This window comes from Anastrepha obliqua, chromosome 5, assembly GCF_027943255.1.
Source record: "Anastrepha obliqua isolate idAnaObli1 chromosome 5, idAnaObli1_1.0, whole genome shotgun sequence".
Taxonomy (NCBI): Eukaryota; Metazoa; Arthropoda; class Insecta; order Diptera; family Tephritidae; genus Anastrepha; species Anastrepha obliqua.
The window spans coordinates 30326643-30353257 of NC_072896.1; the positions used below are offsets into that span (position 1 = coordinate 30326643).

At 35.5% G+C, this 26615-nt stretch overlaps 2 protein-coding genes across 2 annotated transcripts in view; both read right to left on the reverse strand.

Annotated features, from left to right (window-relative positions):
* Positions 1–1098: 1098 nt before the first annotated feature.
* Positions 1099–11916, reverse strand: LOC129249047 (PRL-1 phosphatase). The gene is made up of 4 exons (XM_054888670.1): positions 11559–11916; positions 11308–11474; positions 3370–3501; positions 1099–1455 (listed from the first exon to the last, which is right to left on the reverse strand). The coding sequence occupies exons 1-4, from the start codon at positions 11673–11675 to the stop codon at positions 1344–1346; spliced, it is 528 nt and encodes a 175-aa protein (XP_054744645.1). The 5' UTR covers positions 11676–11916; the 3' UTR covers positions 1099–1343.
* Positions 11917–12032: 116 nt separating this feature from the next.
* Positions 12033–26615, reverse strand: part of LOC129249048 (uncharacterized) — a 47095-nt gene continuing 32512 nt past the window's right edge. Inside the window, exon 3 of the mRNA XM_054888671.1 lies at positions 12033–12869. The gene's annotated coding sequence lies outside the window, so the exon portion shown is untranslated. The remainder of the gene's footprint in view (positions 12870–26615) is intronic.

The window sequence follows — 26615 nt, forward strand, 5'->3', positions numbered from 1 at the left end:
TTATTTTTTATATTTATTTATTTTGTGTTTTTTTTGTTTTTGTTTTTTTTTCGCACATTATGCTTATGCTTACAATTGATTATAAGTACAAATACGTGCGTATATTAATTGATTAAAAAATAAAAATAAAAACCAAGTGAAGGAAAAAGTAGTGAATGAGAACTATAATTAAAAAAAAAGAAAAAAGAGCAAAAAGGCGGGGGAAAAAACAAGAAAACGAAAACAATGTTACGCATTGTATTTTGTTAGTATATAAATATTTTGTTTTCTTTGCTTTAACATTAAAACTAATAATTAATTGTTTTCGTTTATTCGTCTTTACATTCTCTGCTATCAAGCTCTGTGTGTGTGTTGTTGCACTTACAAAAACATCATTTTTAACTTTATTCTCCTTAATTATAAAAAATTCAAATATCCTTTCTTCCTTACTTCCTTCTTTAAAACACATCATTTATCATAATCATCATCAAATAAAAAGTGAACTTTAAAGTCAAAAACGAGTTGGCGTTCATTGTCAATGTTAAAGAGTTGTTGTTGTTTTTGTTGTTGGTGTTGTTATTTATATTTCCGCTGTTACAGTTGAAGGTTGATGTAGAAAAGTGTTTTTGGGTGTGTGCGTGTGTGTATGTGTCTGTGTGTTTTAGCGTGCGTGGAAGTACTATTAACAAAGCGCTGACACACATATACACACACACGCGCGCGCGGGACTCACTGTCATGTCCAACAGTTGCGGCGGTTGGAGGAAGAAGAAAAAGCGACAAGCGCGTAGCAAAAGGGTTAGTAAAAATTCCAATCAAGAGCAGAGAAATAGTACAGAAAGGCGTAGTAAGTAGTCGGCGCAAAGTGGCCGAGCGCGCTTTTAGCGATGTTTTGCGCGCCCATTTGTATGCTACAAATTCAAAGCTATCTGCTGCTGTTGCTGTTGCTCTGGTGTTTTTACTGTTGCTGTTAACTCTCAATGGCTCAGTGGCTCATAACTGGCTAACCGAATTCATATTTATATGGTTTAATTGGTTGAATGTTTGCGCTGCTGCCGGCAAGCGGAGAGTTGCGGCGCAGTTACTATTTTCCTCGTTGCTGTTGTTGTGGTTTTTGTTCTTTTTCCGCTGCTTGCTGGTACATATTCTGCTGCTTACTGCCATTAAATGAATTGAATTTATTGCTGATTAGTTGCTGTATTGCATTGTTGCTGTTGCTGGTTGCTGTTTGATGTTGCTGTTGCTGTTGCTGTTGTTTTCATTTATGTATATTTTCACATTTGTTGGTTTTAACTTTTGTTTTGTTTTTCTTCTTTAAAAATGAACACTTTTCATCTGGTGGGAATTTATATGGTTTCGGAAAATCTATTGCACGCAACATGAATTCTTGTGGCCATTTTTGTGCTTTAGCCTTGCCTTGGGCTTATACCGTTCCAAGAATGATAGTTGTTTGGCATTAATGGCGCCTCGTCGTTTGCTGAAAATAAAAATTAAAGAAGTTTAAGTTAATAAGAAATTTACGATATATAAACTGTGCGTCTATAAATATGTATGCATGTATATGCCATTAGAGGTGCCACCTACATATACAGGGTGGCACATACGAGTACAATGTATGTTTTTTAGTCATATGCTATTTTGACAGTTCAGGAAAGGGTTGACCTGCTGGAAATCTTGACAGAAATTCAGCATCATATCTCCACGGTACGAGATGACTTGCTTTACGCTTGAAAAATGCTGAAAAAAATTGCAAACTTAGTTCGGTAGCCAATGTTGGGTGGCCCAAATGCAGTGGAAACTCTCCTAATGGCTTTAGGTTTGAAAAATATTGGAAACAAACGTAAAACATTTCACTGCTGCTTACAGTTAAGGAGAAAAATCAAAATTCAGTAGATATATACGGCTACGGTAATGGTTACGGGGTTATGGGGGGGAATCTATAATCGATTACAGAGATGCCCATATGTTTTATCAGAACAGCTGATTGCTATGGTTACGGTAATGGCTAAGGTACGACACCACTAATCGTAGCTTTGAGCATTTAAAAAAGTACGTATAGCAGTGCAGGTATTCCGCCTTGGCTAAAGCGGTGTAGCAGCAGAGGTAGTACACAACACTATTCACCTACTCCTCGTTGCTGCTGTTATTGTAACAGTATAAATGTTTGGGGAATGCTGCTGGCGGCGTGACAAGTTTTGGCCGGATAAAAATCCGAGTCATTCCGGCAACGTAGAACCGACTGCCGTGGGAACGACTTTCGTTTTTGTTGTTGTAGTAGGTTGCCCAGGGAATGAACACACTTGGACGAAGAAAGATTCGTCCTTTGTGATACCATTATGAAGGAGATGAGGTGAAAGGGAAAGACTGATGGGATGCAGGGAGAGGGCGGGGAGAGGTGGTGCTGGGATGGTTAAGAGCATGAGGATTACGAACGATGACTATGTGTGCGTCAACCGCTTTGTGCTGCTGATGAAATTCATCAGATTTTTAATGTCAGCGCCAGCTATATCAGCAGGCGTGGCAGAGAATTAAGAGCCAAGATGCCTGAATCTTAGCTCCGCCAGAGCAGGGCAGTTAAGGAGGAGGTGCTGAGATGATTCCACCCCATCCTCCATACATCCAGCGCAAAAAGGACTCGAGGTGATTCCAAGTCTCACAGCATGCATTCCTCGCGCATTGTGTCCTGTGAGAGAACCCACTAGATTAGAGAGCTGATATTTTGTCAGCTTCAGAAGCTCGCCCGAGCGCCTCCGGTTCACACGTGGCCAGAAGGATTTCACGACCTTACACGTTTGTGTACTTGCCCAGCGCTCGCTGACTTGGCGCGATGCCCATCTTTCCAGGAGCAGACCGCAGGTAGTCAGGGGGATCCCAATTCTCTCCCTTCGCGGGGAAATCACCTCACATGTCCCTTGTCTGGCTAGCTCATCCGCCTCACAGTTTCCCGCAATGTCGCTGTGACCAGGAACCCAGATGAGGCTGATGTCAAAGAATTCGGACACAGTCGAAAGTGAGGTCAAGCATTCCTTGACCGATTTCGAATGCACCATCATAGACCCGAGGGCCCTTATTGCCGCTTGGCTGCCGGAGTAAATATTTACTTTCTTGACTGTTCGTACGCATTTGAGCAGCCAATCAGCTGCCTCCTTGATTGCAGTAGCTTACTACGACTTTCATATTTGCAGCTGCTGCAGAAATCATTGCATAAAAACCCCTTTATCTTACTGTGTGTATCACTCAGACTCTGCACTACTGATAAAATTTCTACTACCAGCCAAGGAAGTTAGAGTAACGCTCAAGATGTATTCGCGTTTGGGACGCTTTTTCATCAACTTTAATACCCTTAAAATGTAAAGAAATTAAATTTTATTTTAAATGCTATTAAACTTACTCTCTTATCATTTCTACAGCTGCCTCATACTTGAGTCCCAATTCAATCAACGCCAATGCGACCAAAACTGGGGCTCGTCCCAAGCCGGCAACACAGTGTACAGCAACGCAAGCTTCCGGATTTTGTTGGTACCTGCGATGGATGCGAAAAGTTATTTATTTAAATAATAAAAATAAATCAAATGGAATATTAAAAAAAAAAAAAAATTATTTTTTAGTTCGAAAATGTCAATAACTCAAAATAAATTGTGTCCAATTGTGTTTTGCGTTTGCCAAGCGCAGCGCGAATGCTTGCGATAAGTTTTTTTTTCTTCCAAAATTCTTTGCAAATTTTCATGTATGTATGTGTGCATATGTATGTGTATGTATGTATGTATGTTTGTTTGTTTGAGTGTAAAGGCACCTTACCTACAAGTGGCATTTTCATTATCGCATTCATCATTATTAGCATTGGCATTTGCATCGCCTGTCGTAACGGTATCATTATCGTTGGTATTGTTGTTCATTGCATAACAATTATCTAAGTTCTCATAATCATTTCTATGCTTTTGTTTGAGTGAAAACCTCTTATTCTTATAAAATGAAACCGATGCGGATCTAAGCGCCGAAGTACTTGACGAGGGAGTTGCAGTGTTGTTATTGCTAAACCTACACCAGACCATGACCATGTTGTTTTTAGTTGTTGTTGTTGTAGGCGAATATTTTTGTTGATGAATGGAGGGTTACGGATGTGTTTAGCAGATGTGTTTTTCAGTAGTTTATTATTTTTTTTTTTTTTTGATTTTTATTATTTCAAAATTTATGTTTTCAACGTTTCCATGCAATTTTTGCAAATTAAAAAAAAAAGAACGAGAGAAAAAGAAGAAGAACTAGAGTCAACAAAATTGCAACAACTTTTAGTATTTAGTTTGTTAGAGACGCACAACTTAGAGTTGAGAAGTTAGGCAGTTAAGAACACAACGTCATTTTATTGGTAAGAAATAATTGCAGGTAAATTTTTTTTTCTACATAAATACATACAAATGCAGTAATCGTATTAGAGAGTATAAGAAAGTCCAGACAAAAAGCATTTTATAGTATTAAATAATTTCGGGAGCGTAAAGTGTAGCGTGAAATGTTGTTTGCTTGTTATCTTTTGAAATCCAAAATTAAATTCCAAACATTTACCGGATTTTTTTCGATTTCGGACAAATACTGCATCTGCCCCTTTTTGGTTTATGGAACCAGTAAAGAAATAAAATGTGGTTAGTAGAATTGTATTGTGGAAAATTTCATTAAATCGCAAATTCTTTACAAGCGTAGGTTTAGTAGTAGAAGCATTTTTAAGCAAATAAAAGGACGAAGGGGCAACATGCTTTTTTATAAGAATTTGAAATATTAAGCATAAATCGGCTTTATATTTGTGAGAAACGATGAATTTTAAATGAAAATTGTTTTCATGCAAGCTATAGCTGTGTTTTTGTATGAATGAATTGATTAATGTGTTGTGTTTTATTATTTTTTTTTTAATTTTTCTATGAACGAAGGCCGTAGAGTAGTGGAAACTCTATGCGGTTTTAGATGCTAATTGATATGATTATTATAACGTGTGATTTTTTAGCTATTATCTTTTTAAACAGTTGGTTTACACAGCTGACGCACGTTTCGTGTTTTCTTTCACTGTCAAAAATCTTCAGTTTGGTCTATAATTTAACCATGAATCGTCTTACTGACGAACAACTATTGCAAATCATTGAATTTTGTGATAAAAATGCGTGTTCTGTTAAGAAAGTTTATCGCGCGCTTCTTCCATTTTATGGTCAGTTTAATCGACCCACTGAAGCGGCTATTCGAGGAGCTATTGTGACTAAATTTAGAACCAAATTTACATTATTGGACATCAAACCACCAACACGCTTACGTAGAGTGCGTAAGTGCGAACTGAAGAAAATATCGCAGCTGTATCGGCCAGTGTTAATGATGACCATCAATTATCGATTCGTCGCCGTTCGCAGCAATTGGGCCTCTGTTACTCAACAACGTGGAAAATATTGCGAACGGATTTAGGTGTGAAACCTTTCAAAATGCAGTTGGTGCAACAATTGAAGCCGAACGACTTATCGCAACGCAGAATTTTTGGTGAATGGGCTCTTGGAAAGTTGGCCGAAGATCCACTTTTTTATCGAAAAATTGTGTTCAGCGACGAAGCTCATTTATGGTTCAATAGGTACGTAAATAAGCAGAATTGTCGATTTTGGAGTGAAGATCAGCCAGAAGAATTCCAAGAGCTATCAATGTATCCAGAAAAGGTCACAGTTTGGTGCGGTTTATGGGCTGGAGGTATCATTGGACCGTACTTCTTCAAAGATGCTGCGAATCGTAACGTAACTGTGAATGGTGAGCGCTACTGTGAAATGATATCCCACATTTTTTTGCCCAAAATACAAGAGCTTGACATGCATGACATGTGCTTTCAGCAAGACGGTGTCACATGCCACACAGCACGCGTAACAATGGACTTGTGTTCGAGGCGAGTTCGGTGAACATTTTATTTCACGTTCGGGACCTGCCAATTGGCCACCCAGATCGTGCGATATAACGCCTTTAGATTATTTTTTGTGGGGCTATGTTAAAGCTCATGTCTATTCAGACAAGCCTGCTTCAATTAACGCATTGGAAGACAACATTAAAGGATTTATATGTGAGATACCGGCCGAAACATTGGAAAGAGTATGCCAAAATTGGACTAAGCGGATGGACCATTTGAAGCGCAGTCGCGGTCGACATTTGCATGAAATAATCTTCAAACATTAAATTATATAAGGACTGTACTATCGATTTAAATAAAAATTTCATGCATTTTTCTGAATTTTACGTGCGGTTTTTTTGAAAAACTTTCCTATAGCTATTAAAAAATCACCCTTTATATATAAAAGTATGTAATGTGAGAGCGTTTTGTGTTACTTACAGGCACTTGAACAAAAAAAGAAAGTGTGTGGTAGTTCACGGAACCCGCACGATTGAAGTGAAACTTCTTTTATCAACAAATCAATAATTTAATTATTATTTCAATATAATGCATGCAGAAGTCATGGAAAGCATGGAATGGAATTTTATTAAACAGAATTATTTATTTATTTTAATATAAAAAGAAATGAATTTATTGTACTCAATTACATTTGGTTCTCGGCATTGTCATTATCATTATTGGATTCGTTTTCCAAAAATGAAACAAGGGCTTTATGGTAACTGAAATACGTAAAAAATGATCTACATTCTAATCTATCAAGGTATCGATGAAATACTGCATCAATGGTAGTTCCGCATCTTGTTGTTGGTACTACAAATTATCACTTATCGTACAACCGGAGGATTCACTGTCACGGTGTTCAACAGTAGCTCTTAATTTTTTACGCTCCAAATACTCACGTTGCCGTTCAGCACCTGTTTTCGGTTTCCGTTTTTGTTGATTTGATGCCATATTTAACAGAAATCAATCAACAAAACAAAATATGTTTGTAAGATTTGCTCAAAACTACACACACACTCTATGACGCGTCTCGCGTTACTAATAATATTGTGTTTGGGATAACTGTCAACTGTTTCCACCGAAATGCGTTCGCAAAGTGTATGGTCTTTGGTATGGTAAACAGATTTATGATACATTATTTTGCGGCGACAGCACAGCGCGATAGCCCAGCGGCTAGCAATGTGGGCTTCCGATCCGAAATCCTTGGTTCGAATCACAAGAAAATTTTTTTTTTTTTTTTTTTATACATTTATTTCAATTTGTTTTATGATATGTTTATGAGCAGATTTTTTTCATGGCAGAAATACACTCGGAGGTTTGCCATTGCCTGCCGAGGGGCGACCGCTATTAGAAAAATGTTTTCATTAATTTTGCTTTCACCGAGATTCGAACCAACGACCTCTCTGTGAATTCCGAATGGTGATCACGCACCAACCCACTCGGCTACGGCGGCCATCAATCAAATGTCATATTTACAAATTACATTCGATAAGACGACACGCCACGCCAGTCTTTTAACAGATGGCGCTGGCATAGCGTGAGTTTTACGTAGTTTAGCGTAGTTTTACTCCTCACAGCGTTTCATCCACGCCACGCTTTTAACAGATGGCGCTGGCGTAGCGTCACATATCGATGAAACGCTATGGTTTTACTCCTCACAGCGTTTCATCCTTCGAGACAAAAGAAGTTTCACTTCAAAAAAAATCATTATTATTCATATCGAGAATGCGCACAATTCATTTTACTAACTATTTGAAGGAATCAAAATGAAGGCACTAAAGATGACCGAAAAATCGTGATCGGCGAGTCTCTCACAGCGATGGGAAATACTAAATTGCCTTCGTAAACGAAACGAACCGGGTTTTTGTTCGGCCAAGGACTGTGACTTCAGCAAATTTCCCTGTATATATGTATATGGGTAATGTTTATGACACTACGACAACAACAAGAACAACAACTAAATGGCCTTTTCTGAGGTTTACTCAATCTACCTAATGAATCAATACTTGTAAACAATTCTCCCGCAATGTTTTAAATTAAAATCTTCCTAAAGGTGGTGGCCGCCGTAGCCGAATGGGTTGGTGCGTGACTACCATTCGGAATTCACAGAGAAAACGTAGGTTCGAATCTCGGTGAAACACCAAAATTAAGAAAAAGATTTTTCTAATAGCGGTCGCCCCTCGGCAGGCAATGGCAAACCTCCGAGTGTATTTCTGCCATGAAAAAGCTTCTCATAAAAATATCCGCCGTTCGGAGTCGGCTTGAAACTGTAGGTCCCTCCATTTGTGCAATAACACCAAGACGCACGCCACAAATAGGAGGAGGAGCTCGGCAAAACACCCAAAAAGGGTGTACGCGCCAATTATATTATATATAAAGTAGTTCTACATGTTACGTAAAAGTAGTTCTACATGTTACGTATTGGCGTCTGTAGATATTCACTTTTTGCATATCGAAGGCAGTAAACATTGTGTCACAAGGAACAACTACGTCGGAAACAATTATAGAGATGCATAGATATTCGGAAAATAAGAATAATTTCTAGAAAATCGAATTCTCTCCATTAATAACGTGAAATGGTTTAAGTTTTAGTTTGTGACGTAAAACTCAGTGATCTTTGCATGGTGAAAATATGTTTAAAGGTGTCTAATTTAGCAGACCATTATTCGGCTCTCAGCGAATTTGACAGAGACAGCTGATGGGTTGACGTCACTTGGGGTTGGTTTACAAAAAAACTGAGATTAAATTGGTGATATATGAAAAAAATCAACCAATGACATCCCCTGAGTTGCGTTTACAAAAAAACTGAGATTAAATTGGTGATATGAAAAAAATCAACCAATAACAGTTCGATGTCGTCTGAACAACGACTGATTGGACGAGTATGTGAATACATGTGAAATGATCATGTAGTATTCGGCTGAATACCCCTAAGTGACGTGACGCCGAAGTTCCCCTCACACTTCGTTTTCACCATAGTTAAAGAGCAAACCTGGAAAATCTCTAATTATTGCGCTCTTTGCACATCTGTTTTATGTGCAAAATACTCATTTATATAATTTGTGTTTACATTTTCAGCCACAAAAAACTGTAGTTGTTACTTTTCACTTAGAAATGTAATAATGAGACTATTAGAATATTTCCAAGGAGTTGTATTCTCGCGCATTTAGTTTTTCTCGAGAACAAATCCTCAAATTCTAAACTCCAAGAGAGAAAATTTCCTCAAAATTTTAAAAATTAGGAAATTCGAATTTCAAAACAGCTGCATTCTGCATTCTTGACAGTTCCAAGTGGAGTGAGTTGTTTGCAAATTTAAGTTATTTCAAGAAAAGTTGACAAAATAATGGAAAAAAGTAAATATTATTAAGCAAAGCATAGTACGGATTTCTGAATAGTAACAGACGAAGAAATGGCTGAGTTGGGCACAGAAGTAGACACAAAAAAGTTGAAGAAACCAAATTCGCAATCCCTGTGAGTACTAAAACAATATTTTATTAAAGTATCCATTAATGGTCGTCACATGGTGTAACAAAAACCTGTCACAATCGGCTGCAACATCTTTAAACGAAACTGAAGTATTCGACGACTTCGAAGGCGATAAGAAGTAAGAAAGTAAGGTAAATGTTTTTTATATTACATCGACCCGAGTGGTATAGTTAGCTATCGCATACTAAAATATGTCGTGTCTGTGCTTTGATTGGCACCTAAGAGGCTACTTAGGAAAGTATCAAACATCTGGGCGAGATTAACAGTCCCACAGAGAGTTGAAAAGCCATAAGGCAAAGGCTTAAAACTCACTACACCTCCCAGAAAAGAACATCAAAATACGTATTCATGCTTCAAAGGTTATGTTGTGCTTCTGGTGAGATCAGAAGGGTGTCATCTATTATGAACTCCTTAAAACATCGGAAACCATCACTGACGATCGACCGACTGCAGTTAATGCGTTTGAATCGCGCTCTCAAAGACAAACGGTCGGTAAACATTGCAAACTGATTTTGCTGCATGACAACGCCAGACCAAACGTTGCTAAATCGGTCCACAAATCTTTAGACGGACTGAATTGCGAAATCTTGCCCCACTCGCCGTGTTCCCCAGACGTTGCACCTTCGGATTACCATCTGTTCCGATCAATGCAGTCAGCCCTTATTGGAGAGCGGTTCACTTCTTACGAGAGCATCGCAAACTGGTTCAATGCATGGATCAAGTCAAAAGAACTAGAATTTTTCGTCAGAGGAATTCGTTTGCTGCCTGAAAGATGGAGTAAAGTTGTAGTTTTCAATGGCACACGAAGGGATTTCAAATAACAGGTGTTACAGGTGAATGGAGTGAGCTATCGAGAGATGATTAACGATTTTTTATGGCCGGAATTGGATGGTATTGATCTGGACAATGTTTATTTTCAACAAGACGGCGCTACGTGCCACACAAGCAACGAAACCATTGATCTTTTACGGGAAATGTTTCCGGACCGCCTTATTTCTCGAAGAGGTGATCACAATTGGCCACCAATATCTTGTGATTCAACACCTTTTGACTTTTTTCTTTGGGGCCAACAGCCCAGTGTCGATTCAAGACCTCAAAGATGGAATTCGTGAGGCTATCGAGGTCATAGGGCAGCCGCTTTGCAATTCGGTTATGGAAAATCTCATGAAAAGGATATTGTCCTGTAAGCGTGGTCGTGGAGGTCATTTGCCTGATGTTTCTTTTCACTATTAACGGCATATCTTCCTCTTTATAATGAAATAAACATCCGATTATTTATATTAAAAAATAGCATTTTTCATTGAATATCAAAATAACACCTCTTATTGGAAAACCCTTTACTTCACAGAATATCATGTATTATTTAATTGTTCAAACAATTCGCACCTTTGGCTAAGAAAGGACGGAAACTTATTCCCATACCTAATAGTAATAGTCAATATCACAAAGATTCTAACATCCCCCTCCACTTCCAACAGCTCGTTGTTTTCAGGGTCTACCTTAGATGACGTCGATGGCAATACTACGACTGGACTAAGAACCTACAAAATAAAGCTGCTACTACAACATTAATAATAGATAAACCAAATGCGCCCTCTGGGCGTTAAATGAATTCCAATTGCGAACTAATTTTTATTTATTTATTTATTATTTTTTGATTGATTGATTGAAATACTTATATGTATGTATGTATGTACGTAGACTTGTGAATTTTCTTGAATTCTCCCAAATTGATCGCACTTCGTAAAGCACCAATACTTTTAAGATGAATATGCGATGTGATTTTGCGTTTTCGTGCAAATGATTTGCGGCGCATTTAAGCCATTATCACAATGATTAACCACTTGCAGGCAAGCAAAACGAGACAACAAAAATAAGTAGACAAAAATTCAATAGAATATAATAAATAATTAAAAAAAAAAGAAAAAAATGGAAATTACTCACTTTTGCTTCAAAATCTCGAACCACTCATCGACAACTTGCGGTGGCGGAAAAGTGCCATCCTCGAATGCCAAATCCTTAACTGTTATACCCTGAGCCTCCAGCTCATCGGTATTGTAACTGGGCTCACATACACGCACCACCGTGCTAACGTTGTTCTTCTTGAGCTCCTACAGCGGCAGCGGAAAAAAGGGCAATAAATTTATTAAAAGAGTGAAAAAATAAAATTTACTTTCAAAAATTTCTTGACTAACCGTTATGTAATGTTGAATGGTTATATCGGATGGCCGATCGGTGATTAGGAACTTCATGCCCTTGAACTCGATAAGAGCAGGTGCTGGGCGCAAATCCTTTTGACGCATGTTGCTCATTAATTTACGACGCTTAAAAAAAATTTATATATAAAATATTTAAGTATGTGTGTGTGGTTGTGGTTTCTAGTGCGCTTTTAAAGACAGTTGCACGCACACAGGACAGTTGAGTTGTTTTTCTTGGTTTTTGTTTTGTTTTTGTTTTAAGAATTCAAGAGAATATTCTGCTCTTCGGTTTTAAATCGCTGAGGTGTTTTGTTGTTTTTGTGTATGTTTTCTTTACTCTTTTCGACTTGCTGCTGTATCAGTTATTTCACTTTAGAATCTGTTCTTCACCTACTGACGTTTATAATTTTTACAGTGTGTGTGGAAATTTTTCTCCAAATTTCAGAACTTATGAAATTGAGCTTGAGTTTGTTTTTGTTTTTTGCTTTTTCTTTTCTTTTTTGGTTTTTCTTCTCAAATTCAAATATGGGAAGATGTGTTAATAACACTTTCAGCAGTTTATGCTAATTTGCTTGTTGTGTAAATATTTTGTATAAATATTATTTAAGTTCTTAAAGTGCAAATTGAAGCTTATATACGGAAATGGTTTTGTAATTACCGCAAATTTTAAAATTAAGTACAATATTTTTTTTTTTTGTTTTTACTGTTGAAAGTTAATGAGTTTTTGTTAGTTGTGTGTGTGTGATTTTTTTATCTTAAAAATTATCACAAAAAAGTAATTAGAAAAAAGTTTTTCAAAAATAGTATTTCTTGCAGCTTACGCTTTGCTTTGTTTTTGTGTTTTTTTTTTTTCTTGCACAAAACCTACTTGCTTTTCTTCTCCTGGAAATCCCTGTTGATGTTTTTAATTCCTCTTTAACTTTTTTTTTTGATAAATCAACTTTATGATAATTCTTATTAGCCGACTTGGCTTTTCTTCGCTTTCGTTGCTTTTGTTTTTGTTTCTGTTTTAGCTTTAGATTCAAATTCAAATATATCTATTCCTCTGATATGCGCGCTTTTTGCGGTTATTCCCTCTTTCTTTACTCCAGGCAACACTTTCTTTAAAATCCAATTAGAAAGTCGTTAAGGCTTTTGATTTATGTTTCAAAATTTACAAAAATTTTCTCTACAATATTTCTCTTGCTTCCACGTCCCGCGCTATCTCTGCTTTCTCCTGTCTAACTGTCTCCCAACTGGACACGCTGCCAACAAGATCCAACTCCCGGCTTTTTTACGTTTCTTTCGCTGTTTAGCAAACTTTTTTCCCTGTAAAAGAGAAAAAAACTATTAAATGTTTTATTTAGATGGCGATTGTGGAACAAATATTAAGATTTAGAAATGTGTATATTCATAAGTATATCTAATAAAATAAAGGACCAAAAGATGTACACCTGTCTAAAAATAAAAAACTTGAGCGCCTCTTGTTGTATGCTGCATGATTTTGGCATTTTTAATTTTTTTAAATTAAATTTGAAGCAATTTTCAATAAAAATATAACTCATTCTTTAACTAAAGTTATATGAACCACACTTCCCAACTTTATTCGAAATTTATTAAAATTCAGAAAATATTCAACTTTTTAATCATAACTTTTAAAATACTTTTGGGTATGCGTTGTTTTTGAAGCACTTTTTTATTCTTTTTTTTTTGCTTCGGGTGTTGAATTTTTCCATATTTTCCTATATAAAAATTGAGTATACTTCAAACTAGGACCTTAGTAGAGGCCCTCACAGTACATTGTCTCATAGGAAATCACGAAAGGACATTAGGCTTCTAAATGCATGATTTCTCTCGTAGCTGTGGAATGCGGAGGAGTTGGAAACAATTCAACATCTTTTTTTGGACATACCTGGCTCTAGCCAGAAGCAGGAACCGATATTTAAGAACCTAATTCTTAATCCATATGGATGATCTTTACACTTTAGGTATCAACAACCTTTTACGCTTTGTCAAAAGCTCAGGAAGGTTCAATATGGAAGTGGAAGTGTAGCCCAGCCCCTGCGGCTCATAACGGACCCATTTCGTGGTCTAAGTGGCATCACTATCTCTATGTTCGATGCGGCTGCTAAACCTAACCTAACCTAACCTGTATCCCTCCAATTAATGCAATACCTAAAAACATTCACGTGCATGGAGCAACAATAACTCGTATTAAAAAAATTAACAGTACATAAAGCAGTTTGTTGCGCGATCTGAATCCGGTCCAAGTAAAAGAAAACTCTTAAGATTTCAGAGTTTCCAAAAGTGGAGAAGGTGTTGTTCAAATGGTTTGCGAATCAGAGAAACAAAAGCTTACCAACTACAAGATATTTGCTAAAAGAGAAAGCCAAGTTATTACATGGAAAAATTCAGGAAAGGCCAGGAGGTTTGCACGCTGCTATCAAATAAGTGTGACTCCAGCCACCCATTTTTCCACAAATTTAACAAAACAATTATGGATTTAAGTTTGACAAAAGAGCAGATATACAATGCCAATGAGTTTGGTTTATTCTGGAAGCTCTTACCCGATAAAACTCTTGTGCGAAACTTCGGCTTCAGGGCATAAGATCAGTAAGGAGGAAATAACGTTCCTCCTCGTTCGGCGAATCCGCGTTCATTAAAAATTGTGACTGATGTGCCTTTTGTCTACAAAGGAAATAAAAGTGCTTGGATGACTTTAGCTTTATTTGAAGAATGGTTTCACAACAGAACATTTATTCCAGAGGTATGTTCAGTTCTTACCAAAACAAAGAATCTTGTTTTAATCAAAAATTGCTTAAATAAACAGGTAAAAAGAGTGTATTTAATTAATATAATAAAAACAAATAAACTTGAATTTCTACCAGTAAAAAAAAAACTATTTTAGTTTGTATGGAAAAAAATCTCAATACTTGCGACAATTTCGAAACTTGCACCGTGCCCGGCTTTCATTACGTGCAAGCACGATTGCATCCATTTTACGATTGCGTCAAATTTACCTTATTTGTCATTTTATGCGTATATAAAAAAAATTATACTTATGGAATTTATATAAAAATAACCTAAAAGTAAAAATTATTACTACCATCCTAAAATCACATGCGCAAAAAACGACCCAGTGAACGTCTACCTCACCGATCTTTCTTGCTTTTTCACTGCAAAAGAATCTCCAACTATCCCCCAAAAAATGCAACGGCCACCCTCTTTACCACCTAGGCAAAGGAGGTCAAACTGCAACTCAAGGAAAAGTCGATGACACACCAATTCCGACTGTAAACAATCCCAAAATTTTGAATGTAACTTTTGACAGTTTGCTCTCCTTCTCTGCGCACACAACCCCAATCGACACTAAAGTCCAAAAACGTAACAAGGTCTTCAAACCGCCTACCGGCAGCAGTTGGGGCAAAGGGAAAGAAATGTTGCTATCGACATTTAAGGCAATTGGCCGGCCGGTTCTAAACTACGCTGTGCCTGTCTTGTCGCCTGGAACTAGTGACACGCAGTGGATAGAGCTCCAGACTTTCCCGAAACACTGCTATTCGGACAGCGACAGGTTGCCTCCTCCTGACAGATGCTTCCGGTAAAGGAGCACAATAAACTACTTAGCAAACATTTTCTGCTTGGGTACTAGCGCAGGTTTCACCCTTGCAGACACCTGCTTGAGGCAGAACTACCTTCCAGGCACGTCAGGAGACACCTCCTCAATTACGCCGACGAGATCCAGGACAAAACGAACATACATCTACTGGACCAGACAGTGTTTAGACAGACAATAAACGACATTCATCCGAAGACCATCACCACCTTCTTAAGCTCCCGACCACCGATCCGTAATCGGAGTCCAACCAACACAGAGCTCCAGCTTCCCTGTGAGAAACGCGTAACACTAGCACAATTACGTTCTTGATATTGTAGCAGGTTAAACTCCTGCTTATCTAAAATTGACCCCGACCTACTAAACATGTGTCCTACGTGTGAAGGCACCCCGCACGACACTAAGCACCTTTTCACATGGCCCTCCCTCTCCCTCTGGACCCAACCTGTCGAAAGAGCAAGTTTCCTGGGCCTACCTTTACATGAGTTAGACGAAGACGACCGGTGATATACATTACACTGACAGGGCTTAGTATTGCTGCTACAACAACAACAACAACAACCCAGTTTCTCACAATTAAACCAAAGTGGTAAGCCTGAACAAGCGTAACCCACGTATACAACGACTATTCGAGTTTGTGAGAGAGAAAACGGAAAAGTTAGAGTTCGTGAGAGAGAAAAGTAATTCTCTCCATCGTTGAATTTATTTATTTTAAGTCTAAGAGGCATTTTATTATGCAAAAGGTAGCAAGTACTCATAATTTCCTTTTTACACGAATTTTTTGGGAACATATCTATCGTGTAAAAAGAGGTGCATGTATGTTGGATCCCGAGACTTCGGTATGTTAGAGTCTCAAAAACCCAGGAATTATTGATGCAATTATTTTGAGATAAGTTATTGCAAAATAATGAACGCCTCAATTTCGGTATCCCGAAAAATTTCTGATCGTAACAACGCGAAAAAATTAACCTTATAAAATATATTTAAAATTAAGATAAAATATTTCAGATTATCATTCTACAGGGTTTTCCAATAAGCGGTGTTATTTTGATATTCAAAGAAAAATGCTATTTTTTAATATAAATGATCGGATGTTTGTTTCATTATAAAGAGGAAGGTATGCCGTTAATAGTGGAAAATAACATCACGCAAATGACCACCACGATCACGCTTACAGGACAATGTCCTTTTCATGAAATTTTCCATAACCGAATTGCAAGTGGCTGCCCTATGACCTCGATAGCCTCACGAATTCCATCTTTGAGGTCTTGAATCGACACTGGGCTGTTGGCCCCAAAGAAAAAAGTCAAAAGGTGTTGAATCACAAGATATTGGTGGCCAATTGTGATCACCTCTTCGAGAAATAAGGCGGTCCGGAAACATTTCCCGTAAAAGATCAATGGTTTCGTTGATTGTGTGGCACGTAGCGCTGTCTTGTTGAAAATAAACGTTGTCCAGATCAATACCATCCAATTCCGGCCATAAAAAATCGTTAATCATCTCTCGATAGCGCAATCCATACACTTGTTATTGGAAAACCCTTTAGTTATTTCATAGCCACACCTGGTATTTACCGTTTTGGCTTTACTCTAGCTGCGATACTATTAATTTGACTGCTTAGTGCCTTTACTACGCACATTTTTTTCTCGTCACTTCTCTCGGGAGCATAGAATTTTGATAAGACTTGTCTTGAGTTAATTTCGTTAATCTATTTGATTTCTGACAGGGAAGGTGATTAGCCTGTTGCTATGTAGTAAATGCATATATCATTTAGAAGCAGGCAAATTTACGAAAAACTTAAATAAAATCAAAAAATTAAATTTCAGACGAACACCTCAATTAACGACTTCTGGAACAAAGCAGTTTATTAAGATAATAAAACATTTAAATAAACATTTCAACAACTTTTTTTAAATGCCTCTGCATAGATTAAGAATTAAATGTTTAGTGCTTGAGATTATTAACAGGCAATTTAAATTTTTGTTTAAATGCTGAATGACGAAAACCATCTTCACTTTAAATTAGTCAAGAAGAGTAATTTAAATTGTTTGTACGAAGCAATTTGCACTTTGCCTAAAACGTATAAAACCGTTCTAGCAAAAAGTGTTTTGTATGCACCTATTAAAGAATTTTCTTGCAGGCCAGCGCCGAATATACCGCCATAAATTGCAATAACAATAATAAACTGTAATTTTATAGCAATGTGTCAATTGAGTTATTCCCCTTTTGAAGAATTGCATGCGCTGAAATATTCATTAAAATTATAATACACACAATAGTATGAGCGAAATAAAACGAAAGCCTTTCCATTTATATAGAAACAAAAAAAAAAAACAAAGACAAAACAGTAAAAAAAAAACCAAAAAAAAAACCAAAAAAAAAACAATAAAATGCATTATGTAAATGAAAATAGATTATCACAAACGCTTCCACTGTCCGTCGAACGAAATTTCTAATGAATAGTTTTTAGTGTAAATAAATTTCAGCCTTAAATAGTGCATAATAAATTTTGTTCAAATGCTACGCTACGGTACACAAGACTGGCGAAAAGTGAAAATTCTGAAAAATTATGAAAATTTAAGAATATTAATTGAAGCAATATTAAATTGCACTTTGTGCCACAAAATTTACGACTTTGCGAAGCGCTGTAAAATGAAGTGATTTGGCATGTTTTTGGCAAGGATATGAGTCGACATAAATAGTATGAAATAAAAATATATTTAAGTTAATTTTGTCATTCATGTCTTGTCACACGTTTTGCGATGTCTTGGCTCTTAGCTGCCTTTGTTTTCAGCTCAATTTGATTCTGGTGCCATCCCGAGCAATAAACAATTTTTTGTAGTAGGTGTGCAGACTTTCATACAAATGTGTATAAGTATGTGCGGTGAAAAGTTACACTTCGCAGCACAAATTCTAGTAGGTGAAGAGGTATTTCATGGGAAAATGCGTACTAGTTCAAAAATAACTAGTATCGTACTAGTCACAAAATGGGCAATTAGAGGTGGCTGTTAAATAAATAGTATTCTATTATGTTTGTTGCTTTTATTTTGGAAAATAAATGAAATATATGATAATGGAAAAATGCATACTAGTTCAAAAGTAACTAGTATCGTACTAGTTCCAAATTGAGCAATTAGAGTTGGATGCAAAATAAATAGTATTCAATTATTTTTGCTGCTTTTAGTTTAGAAAATAAATGAAATATGTGATAAATAAAAAATCAAAAAACAAAAAAAAATTAAATATTTCAAGTCGAGTAAGAAGTTTGAAGATAACAAAAAAATTGTGTTGTTTTTTATTTCATAGTAAAATATTTTCTAAAAGTTCAATCATCAATTTTTATTTTAACTAGTCCGAAACTGGTGATTTTCGTCACAAATTGGACTAGTTCCTCGAGTGGTATAAGACTAGTGATGTCACTAGTTACTAGTTGGTTAGCAGCTTTCCTGCTGACGCAGCGGCTGAGTTGTACATTAACTGTCATGATGTTGATGCATACTTGCAGGCTGATAATTGACATTTTTGTCAGGTTAAAAATCCTAGCGGCTTGCATTGAAAAAAGTTAAAGGACGAACTACTTCAGCTGATATGCAAACTAGTAGAAAAGTATGTAGTTCAGAGCTACCTCTGTCTGTCTTTTGACTGCTTTCTTACTAATATGTTTTATTTGATTTCCTTTGAGTTGCTGCTGTTCTTTTTTTAGTTTTCGCTTAATTTTTTGCGCATCTATTTTTAAGCTCACGATTTCTTTCAAGTAATCTCCCAATGCGCATTTCATTAGCGATTTTTCCTACAATTTCGCTATCTTACATTTAGCGTTGATAGTTCCTGTCCACTAGCGCACATGAGCCATATAAATACAATATTTATGTATGATTTTATGTATAATGAGACAGCGAAGCTTTGGCGCTCCCACATAATTAGTTCAGAAAAAACATTTTCATATCGTATGCGAAATACACAGCTTCCCAGATTTCAGAAAAATGGTTCAGGTATCTCACCTCTGTATATTATAGAAGTGGGTATTGGTCTAGTATTAGGAACTAGCAGAATTCTCAAATCTAGTACTATAAACGATGTAAGAAACTATAGCCCTATATCTAAACTCCCCACTGACTACGATTAATATCTTCTCGGATAGCCAAGCGACCATCAAATTAATGGAGGCAGTTAAACTAAGATCAAAGGTTACTCAGGAATGCCTGACAGCTCTAAATGATGTTAGCCTCGCCTTCAAATTCAGTCTTATATGGGTTGCGGGGTATTGAAGAAAATTGCAAGACCGATGAGCCAGCCAGAAAGGGTACTAGGAATTGGAATTCCTATGGCAACATGCAAATTAAAGATAGACAAAATAGTACTCTGACGAAAACCAATAGGTCATATGGAAAGAAGAAAATACTTGTGTTACAACCAGCCCAATTTGGCCACAAATAGAAAAGAAAAGGCCAGAAGAATTGCTCAACCTCTCAAGAGAGAACATTTCCAGGTCGTGGCTTGTGCTACCGGTCATTGGATGTTAGGTAGGTACTCTTCTAGGCTACGAGTATTTTCTCATGAATACTGCAGAAGTTGTCGAGACAATATTTTTTTTTTTTTTTTGTGGAAGCTTGAAAAGTTAGGTTTCCATTAATATTTCCTGTTTTTTTTTTGGTCAAGGTCCTACCTCTCTAATCGAACTTCATACGTCGGAACTGACCACTTAATAAGCCGCTTCGATTCACCAAGCGATAGAAGGGTGGCGAATGGATAAAGTCATTGGCATAAATAAACATAAACTGGTATACAACTTACTTTTGTTAGGAAACACTTAATGAGTATTGGAAAGGCCGAGTTCATATAAGGAAACATTTGTTGCTTCAATTCGTTACTTGTGACGCTCGTGCTCTGCCAACACACTTTGTGCTCTCGTTCTTCTAAATGTTTTTGTTGACTGTAGACTAAAATTTATCAATTGCGCAAAGTGTGTGAACACGACGGGAGCATCAAAAAAGAATTCGGAAAGTTGAAGCAATCAAATTGCCACAGTATGAGCGCGGTCTAAAAAATACCGGGAGTTGGCAGCATTGAAAATAGTGAATTACACTATACGAGTTTTATGAGGCATAACCATGATGGAAAGAATAATGAGATAATAATCGTGGTACCGTTATTTTGCTCTCAGCGAATTTGACGATGAGCACAATTGGTGCTCATATGGTGCCAATAAGGCCAGATTACAATTTTCGTAACATGAATTAGAATTTGTTTTGTTATTTAGTCTCGGAGTTTTAGTTCTCTCTTCATGACATTTTTCTAGCCTGTTTTAATTAAAATGTAATTTTTTTATTTTTGTAATAACGCACTCTCTAATGGGCGCAATCTTCTTTCTTTCATTCTTAAGGCATAACCATACTCCCTCGCGACGAATCGTGCTCGATGACTTTGTTATTGCTTTCACATGCAAATCTTTCGTCAAGTGAGCAAAGTCCAGAGATAGCGAGCAGAGAAGTGACGAATCGAAGGCGTCTAATATTAAGTTGCACTTTTTCGTTGCCACATCTGGAGTGGCTCAGAGTTTCATTCCGACATACTAACATTCCTGTCTATTTTTACCATGCCAAATTTCTGCATGCCATGCAAATTAGTTGAAAATTTTCATCAGAATTACTTGGATCTCAAATATTTCGACATTACTTTGAATGCAGTATGAGAAACAAATTGTCGCTTAATATCAGTAAATATTTCCACATGAACTTCGCTTAAGAGCTAAATCCGATTGTCTTCACTTATACCATGTGTAATGTGCGTCTTTCCGCTGTAAATGAATTTTCGGGTATAAGTAGGTCTTGTTTTTGACTTAGGACTTTCCTCTGTTAATCACATTGGTTTCATTATTACTTAGGCCTATTCCAACTTTGGCTTTATGTGACGTTATGCATGAGATTTAAATAATCCTGACACTAGGAAAAACGCTTTATATTTAGAGCACGCCTCAGTCATTTCGAACCCAATTAAAAAAAAAATCCCATAAAATTTCCAAAGGATTGAAAGAGTTCAACGCAGCTTTGTACGGTTTACTCTGCAAACTCTTCATTTTAACGTGACACTTCCGTCTTATGGGGACCGTAGTATGTTTTGATCCTAGATTCTCTTTTTAAAGACAATAAATTGGCAAATCGATATTCTTTACTTCACTCTATTCGACGTTTCAGTCCATTTTGATCCATATACTTTCCTCTCTTGTGCGTCGGAAGCTAGAATATGGTGCCTTTATTTTATTATCATGCATGTCATATTAGAAGGCTTCATCAGCATGTCCAGGAGGTCTTTATCCATTACGCTCTGCATTCCTTGTATTTCACTGACCCTATTCCATTCTCTCTCTCATTCTCGTTATCAATTTGATATGTGGAGCGATTGACTACCCATCGTAGTGGTGGTGGTGGTGGAAGTATTGTCAAAGTGACAAAGCCCAGACCCGATTCGCACAAAAGGTGTATTTTCGATACACCCCAGCCAATGCTTTTTATTAGTTGAACCATCTTGATTTGACTTTGAATTTGCATGTCGTCTATTTCCTTTGTGCAATTTCTTTCACTACAAAAACGTTAGTTAGTATTTTGCAGGTATCCGTGTTAGTCCATCCGTAAACGGCCTACTTCTGGGATAGCGAGAAGATCTCCCTCTTGTGCACGCCTGGGCAACAGCCTACTTCTACCACTTTCTCATTTTGTTCTATGCTCTTATGGCCAGCTACCCAGATGAGAGTGAGATCTGCATTAAGTTCTTTTTGCATTATCAGCCTATTTTTGAATTAGTTATAAGTGACTTCAAAGCTGCTTGACTATACGAAAAAATACATATTTGCGATAGGTGTTGCGGATGGTTTCTATTTATATTAAACTTTATTCTAAAGTCTAGGGTGGCGCCAGTAAACCCTGACGAGTTGTAAGTAAGCAGTTGGCTGTCCGTCGTTACTCGAGAAAATTCATTTGAATACTTCTCAGCGCCCCTGGTTGGCGCAAAAGTTAAATTATGGGATTTTCAATTAATTCTTTTCTAAGAAAAATTATCAAAGCAGACAAATATTTCACTGCAAAAAAGCAATGAAAGCAAGAATCAATTTAAAATTCATCGACTATTCCATTCAACGATTAATTTAAAATAAATTTCAACAGTGAAGAATTTTTGGTTTTTTTTTTTAATTGTCCACAAAATATTACACGCCTAATGAACTTAATTAATAAAAATAGGCGAAAACATAGCGTTTGAAAAAAAAATCATTTTACAAATTAATTGATTTCAGCTACAAAATTACCAGCAAATTTGAAATTTTATTGTAAATTGCCCATTTTAACGTACGGAAATCAAGCACGAAAAAACAAAATCAAAAAATATGAGCGCGTGTCTAACAGCTGCTGTCAAAAACCATCGCTCAACTCAACTGGTTCGACGCGTCAATTTCCATTAACCAAACTCGGCTGGCTGCTTCGCTGGGGGCTGGCTAGAGGTTTAGTTGGGCTAGCAACCAGAAGCTAAACGATTGATGCGAATTGATGTGTTGATCAGCACTCTAGAGAGTTCGACATTTGCTTTTGCTGTTTTGCATGTGTGCGTGCATGTACCATATGTACTATATACATACAAATACACGAATATAGCGAAATATTCGATGGCGACAAATGGCAAATATTCAATTATTTGTCAATTTGCCAAAAAAAGTGATTATCAAAAAATATTTATTAGACTAAATGTAATAAACAAAAAAGAGCGCAAGACTTGAGTGGGAAATTGCGTTTTGTAAATTGCAAATAAAAATATTAAACGAAATGGAGGCAGATCCTATCGTAGGTGAACGCTTTACATATTCGCATCAGTTGACTTTTGTTGACCTCTGGGCAAACTATTTAAAACTTTTATGAATGGTCAAGTGTTATAAATCGAAGACACGAGTAAGTGCTATTAAAATATTGATACCATAGAGCAGACATTAGGTACTGGGCAATTAAATGAAATTAAGATATGGTGCAATAAACAGCAGACATGGTAAAAATACATACCGCAAAACTACTAAAATATGAAATAAAACGATTTAGAAATTTTTCAAAAATTATTTGAAAAAGTATCCAAAAATATTTTAGAGCACGTTGTAATGAAAAGTGAAATGTAGCAAAACAAATAACAATTGCATGTAAATAAAATTTTCAAAATCACAATTTGCATTTATGCACCTTGAATTTAATGCACCCAAAGGTATTTACAGTTGAGCGGCAAACATTTTTGGTAGCCAAAAAATTTCCTGAGATCTTTTTAAGGGTAGGCCAATGATTGATTTTTTTTAAATATGCTTTATTGAAAGAGTAAAATTGGCGATTAATGGTGGAATATAGTAATATAATACTAACCGAACTTAACTAAATCACATAAAATAAATAACGCCCTGAGATCCTAAGAACCAACTAACATTACAAAAACAGCTAATTGCACTATTTTTGAAGAAAAGTGGCGAAAAGTTCAATTATCATGCATAAAACACTACAAATGAAAATTCGAACCAAACAAAAAAAAAATAATTAAAAAAAAAAATACCTAATTAAACAAAAATAATATAAGAATAAATGTATAAAAATAATCAATAAATAAATTTTTAGAAATTATTAAAACATAGTATTAAAAATAGTTAAAAAAGTTATAAAAAATTGTATAAAAAATGAATAAAAAAAAATAATATAAAAAAATTAAATAAAAAATTTTAATATCAAAAATAACATGAAAAACTTATACGACAAAAAAAATTTTAAATAAAAAAAACAAAGGTTCCCACAATGACTTATGATAAGGTGTCAAATTAAGGCGAATTAATATAAAGTGGCTTTACTAGAACAGCTTATGTAGAATAAAAACTTAAAAAAATATACAATATAAAAAAAATAAATGATATAAAAAAATAATTAATTATTAAAAACAAGAGCATAAAAATAAATATATAAAAATAAATAATAATTAAAAAAAAACTAAAAAACAAAAAAAAAATTAAAAATTATTTAAAATATAATAAGTAAAAAACAAGTCAAAATAAAAGAGGGTAAATAAAAATTGTATAAAACATAGTTTTAAAAAATTAATAAATAAAAATTGTATACAAATAGTGCACACAAATTAAAAAAGCTAAATTTTAAAGAAAAAAATTATTAAACAAAATTAATATAAAAAAAATAATATTAAAAAAGTAATATAAAAAAAATAAATACTATAAAAAAGTAATATTAAAAACATTATAACAAAAAATAAAAAAAATTTTAATTAAAAAATTAAAATCAAGGTTCCTTCAATGTATTATGTTAAAGGAGCGAAACAAGGCGAATTATTATAGGGTGGGCCATGTAAAATTTGCTTTTTGAATCGGCTATAAAAACAAACTAATCAATATTTTTCAAACATTTTTTTTTATTTTGAAGATTGAACATTGTCATTTATAAATGAAAAATAATATCGTTCAAATGATTGCCACGACTGGCTTTACAGTAGGCCATTCGATCAACCCAATTTTTAAGCACATTTTCGATTGTTTGGGCTCCAATTTCATGAATGTCAACTTCGATTTCGTGTTTTAAAGCATCAATCGCCTCTGGATGGTTCGCATAGCATTTGTCCCTAACGACTCCCCACAAAAAATAGTCCAACGGGCTTAAATCACAGCTCCGAGGCGTCCAATTGATATCGGAATTTCGGCTGATTATTCGGTTTTCAAAAACGGTAGCAAAAAGTTCGAGTGTAACGCATTGGATGGTCACTAGGCTTCAGTTCTTGCACCAATTGAACTTTGTAAGCCTTCATACCGAGGTCTTTATGCAAAATTCTCCTCAAAGAAGTGCGTGAAATGTTCAATTCTTGAGAACGATGACGAGTTGAGGTTGTTGGATGTTCACGCACATTTTCGGCTACAGCAGCAATGTTTTCGGGTGTACGCACTGTAGGAGCACGTTCACGTGTTGTTTTATCCCTTAACGATCCACTTTCACGAACACGATTAACAAATTCATCCACAAACTGTCTTGTTGGCAAATCTTTTTTTTTTGGAATTTTTATTTTCAAATTTCTCACAGTTTAAGTAGAAGACTCACTACTTTGGAAATAGGTTTGCAATATTTCCCAATTTTGTTCAAGCGTATAGCGTCCCATTTCGTAAATGTCCAACCTTTAAGTAAATTATGAACACATTTGCCATGTCATTTGTGTTACCATTCTCAAAAAAATAGGTGGCTCAAAAAGCAAACGCTATATGGCCCGCCCTGTATAAGGTGGTATTACTACAACTTATTTGTTTATTGTAATTTTTAAGTGTAATTTTTTTATCTCGCTTTGATGGTTTCAAGGTCAAATATATCTGCTTTACTTTCTGATTGAAATTCGTCGAATGTAATCAGCTGATTTTGACATTGAAACCATCAAATTGCAAAAACATAATAGAAGTACATTTTTTTTTATACTACGGCTATCACCTTATATATATTCGCCTTGGAAACAAGAAATAATATCTCCCAAACGCCATTTACATAGCTAATGCTTTAAAGAAGTTTTACTAGCAAGTTTTTACTTCCTTTGATGAAAATATTGTGGCTGATACGATTATGCAACTATGTTATAATACATCCCCGAAATTATTATAAATGTGCCAGGAATTGTAAAGTCAATTGGTCGAACTACTTATTTCGTTTCAATTATTTTTTTATAGAAACGTAATTCATTCCATAAAAAGACCATAAGAATCCGAGTTTCGAACTAACGATTTATAAAAACTCGACACATTTTCTTAAATATTTGGAAATTTTTTAATAGAAAAAAATAAAATAAATATTTTTTATTAGAAAAAAATTAGACAAATTTTTTTTAGTAGAAAAAAATTTATTATTAAAAAATAATAAAACCAATATTTTTTATTAGAAAAAAATAGAAGTAAAAATTTGGGTACCCAGTTTTATAGCCCATTAAATTTTGGTATAATAAAGTGCAAGTTTGAAGTCGCTCAATGTTTTCGTTGACTTTTGTTATTTTTTTGCTTTGCAGGTGTTTCTTCATATTTTGTCTACTCGAAAAAAAATGCGAAACATCGTTAGAGAAAAAGTTACCAAAAATCAACGAAAATTATGGATTTTTATGGCAAATTTGGAAAAATATCTGTCCTTTGCCATTTCAAATTTGTGAAACTTTGATATGTTGAAAAAAGGTTGAATTATACAACGCACTATTTTTGCTGAAACCAGAACTCGCCCACATCCGATTTCATACGATTAAGATACATTGGTTTTTCTAGCACTAGGTATGGGTTTTCTCACCAAGTCCTAGATGCCGAAAATGTTGCTTTCTAATGTGGCCAAAATATGGCTCACTCACAAACTTTTTTTCACTCACTTAAAATCGCAGCCATTTTCCGAGTTGTGCCAAAGCTCAGGCAGAGAACCGATATCAAAGTGGAT

Coding starts and splice junctions, on each gene's coding strand:
- LOC129249047 (XM_054888670.1), bottom strand. CDS start 11,675: ATGAGCAACATGCGTCAAAAGGATTTGCGCCCAGCACCTGCTCTTATC. Junction 11,475..11,558: donor CCATTCAACATTACATAACG/GTTAGTCAAGAA, acceptor CTGCCGCTGTAG/GAGCTCAAGAAGAACAACGT. Junction 3,502..11,307: donor TTCGAGATTTTGAAGCAAAA/GTGAGTAATTTC, acceptor CATCCATCGCAG/GTACCAACAAAATCCGGAAG.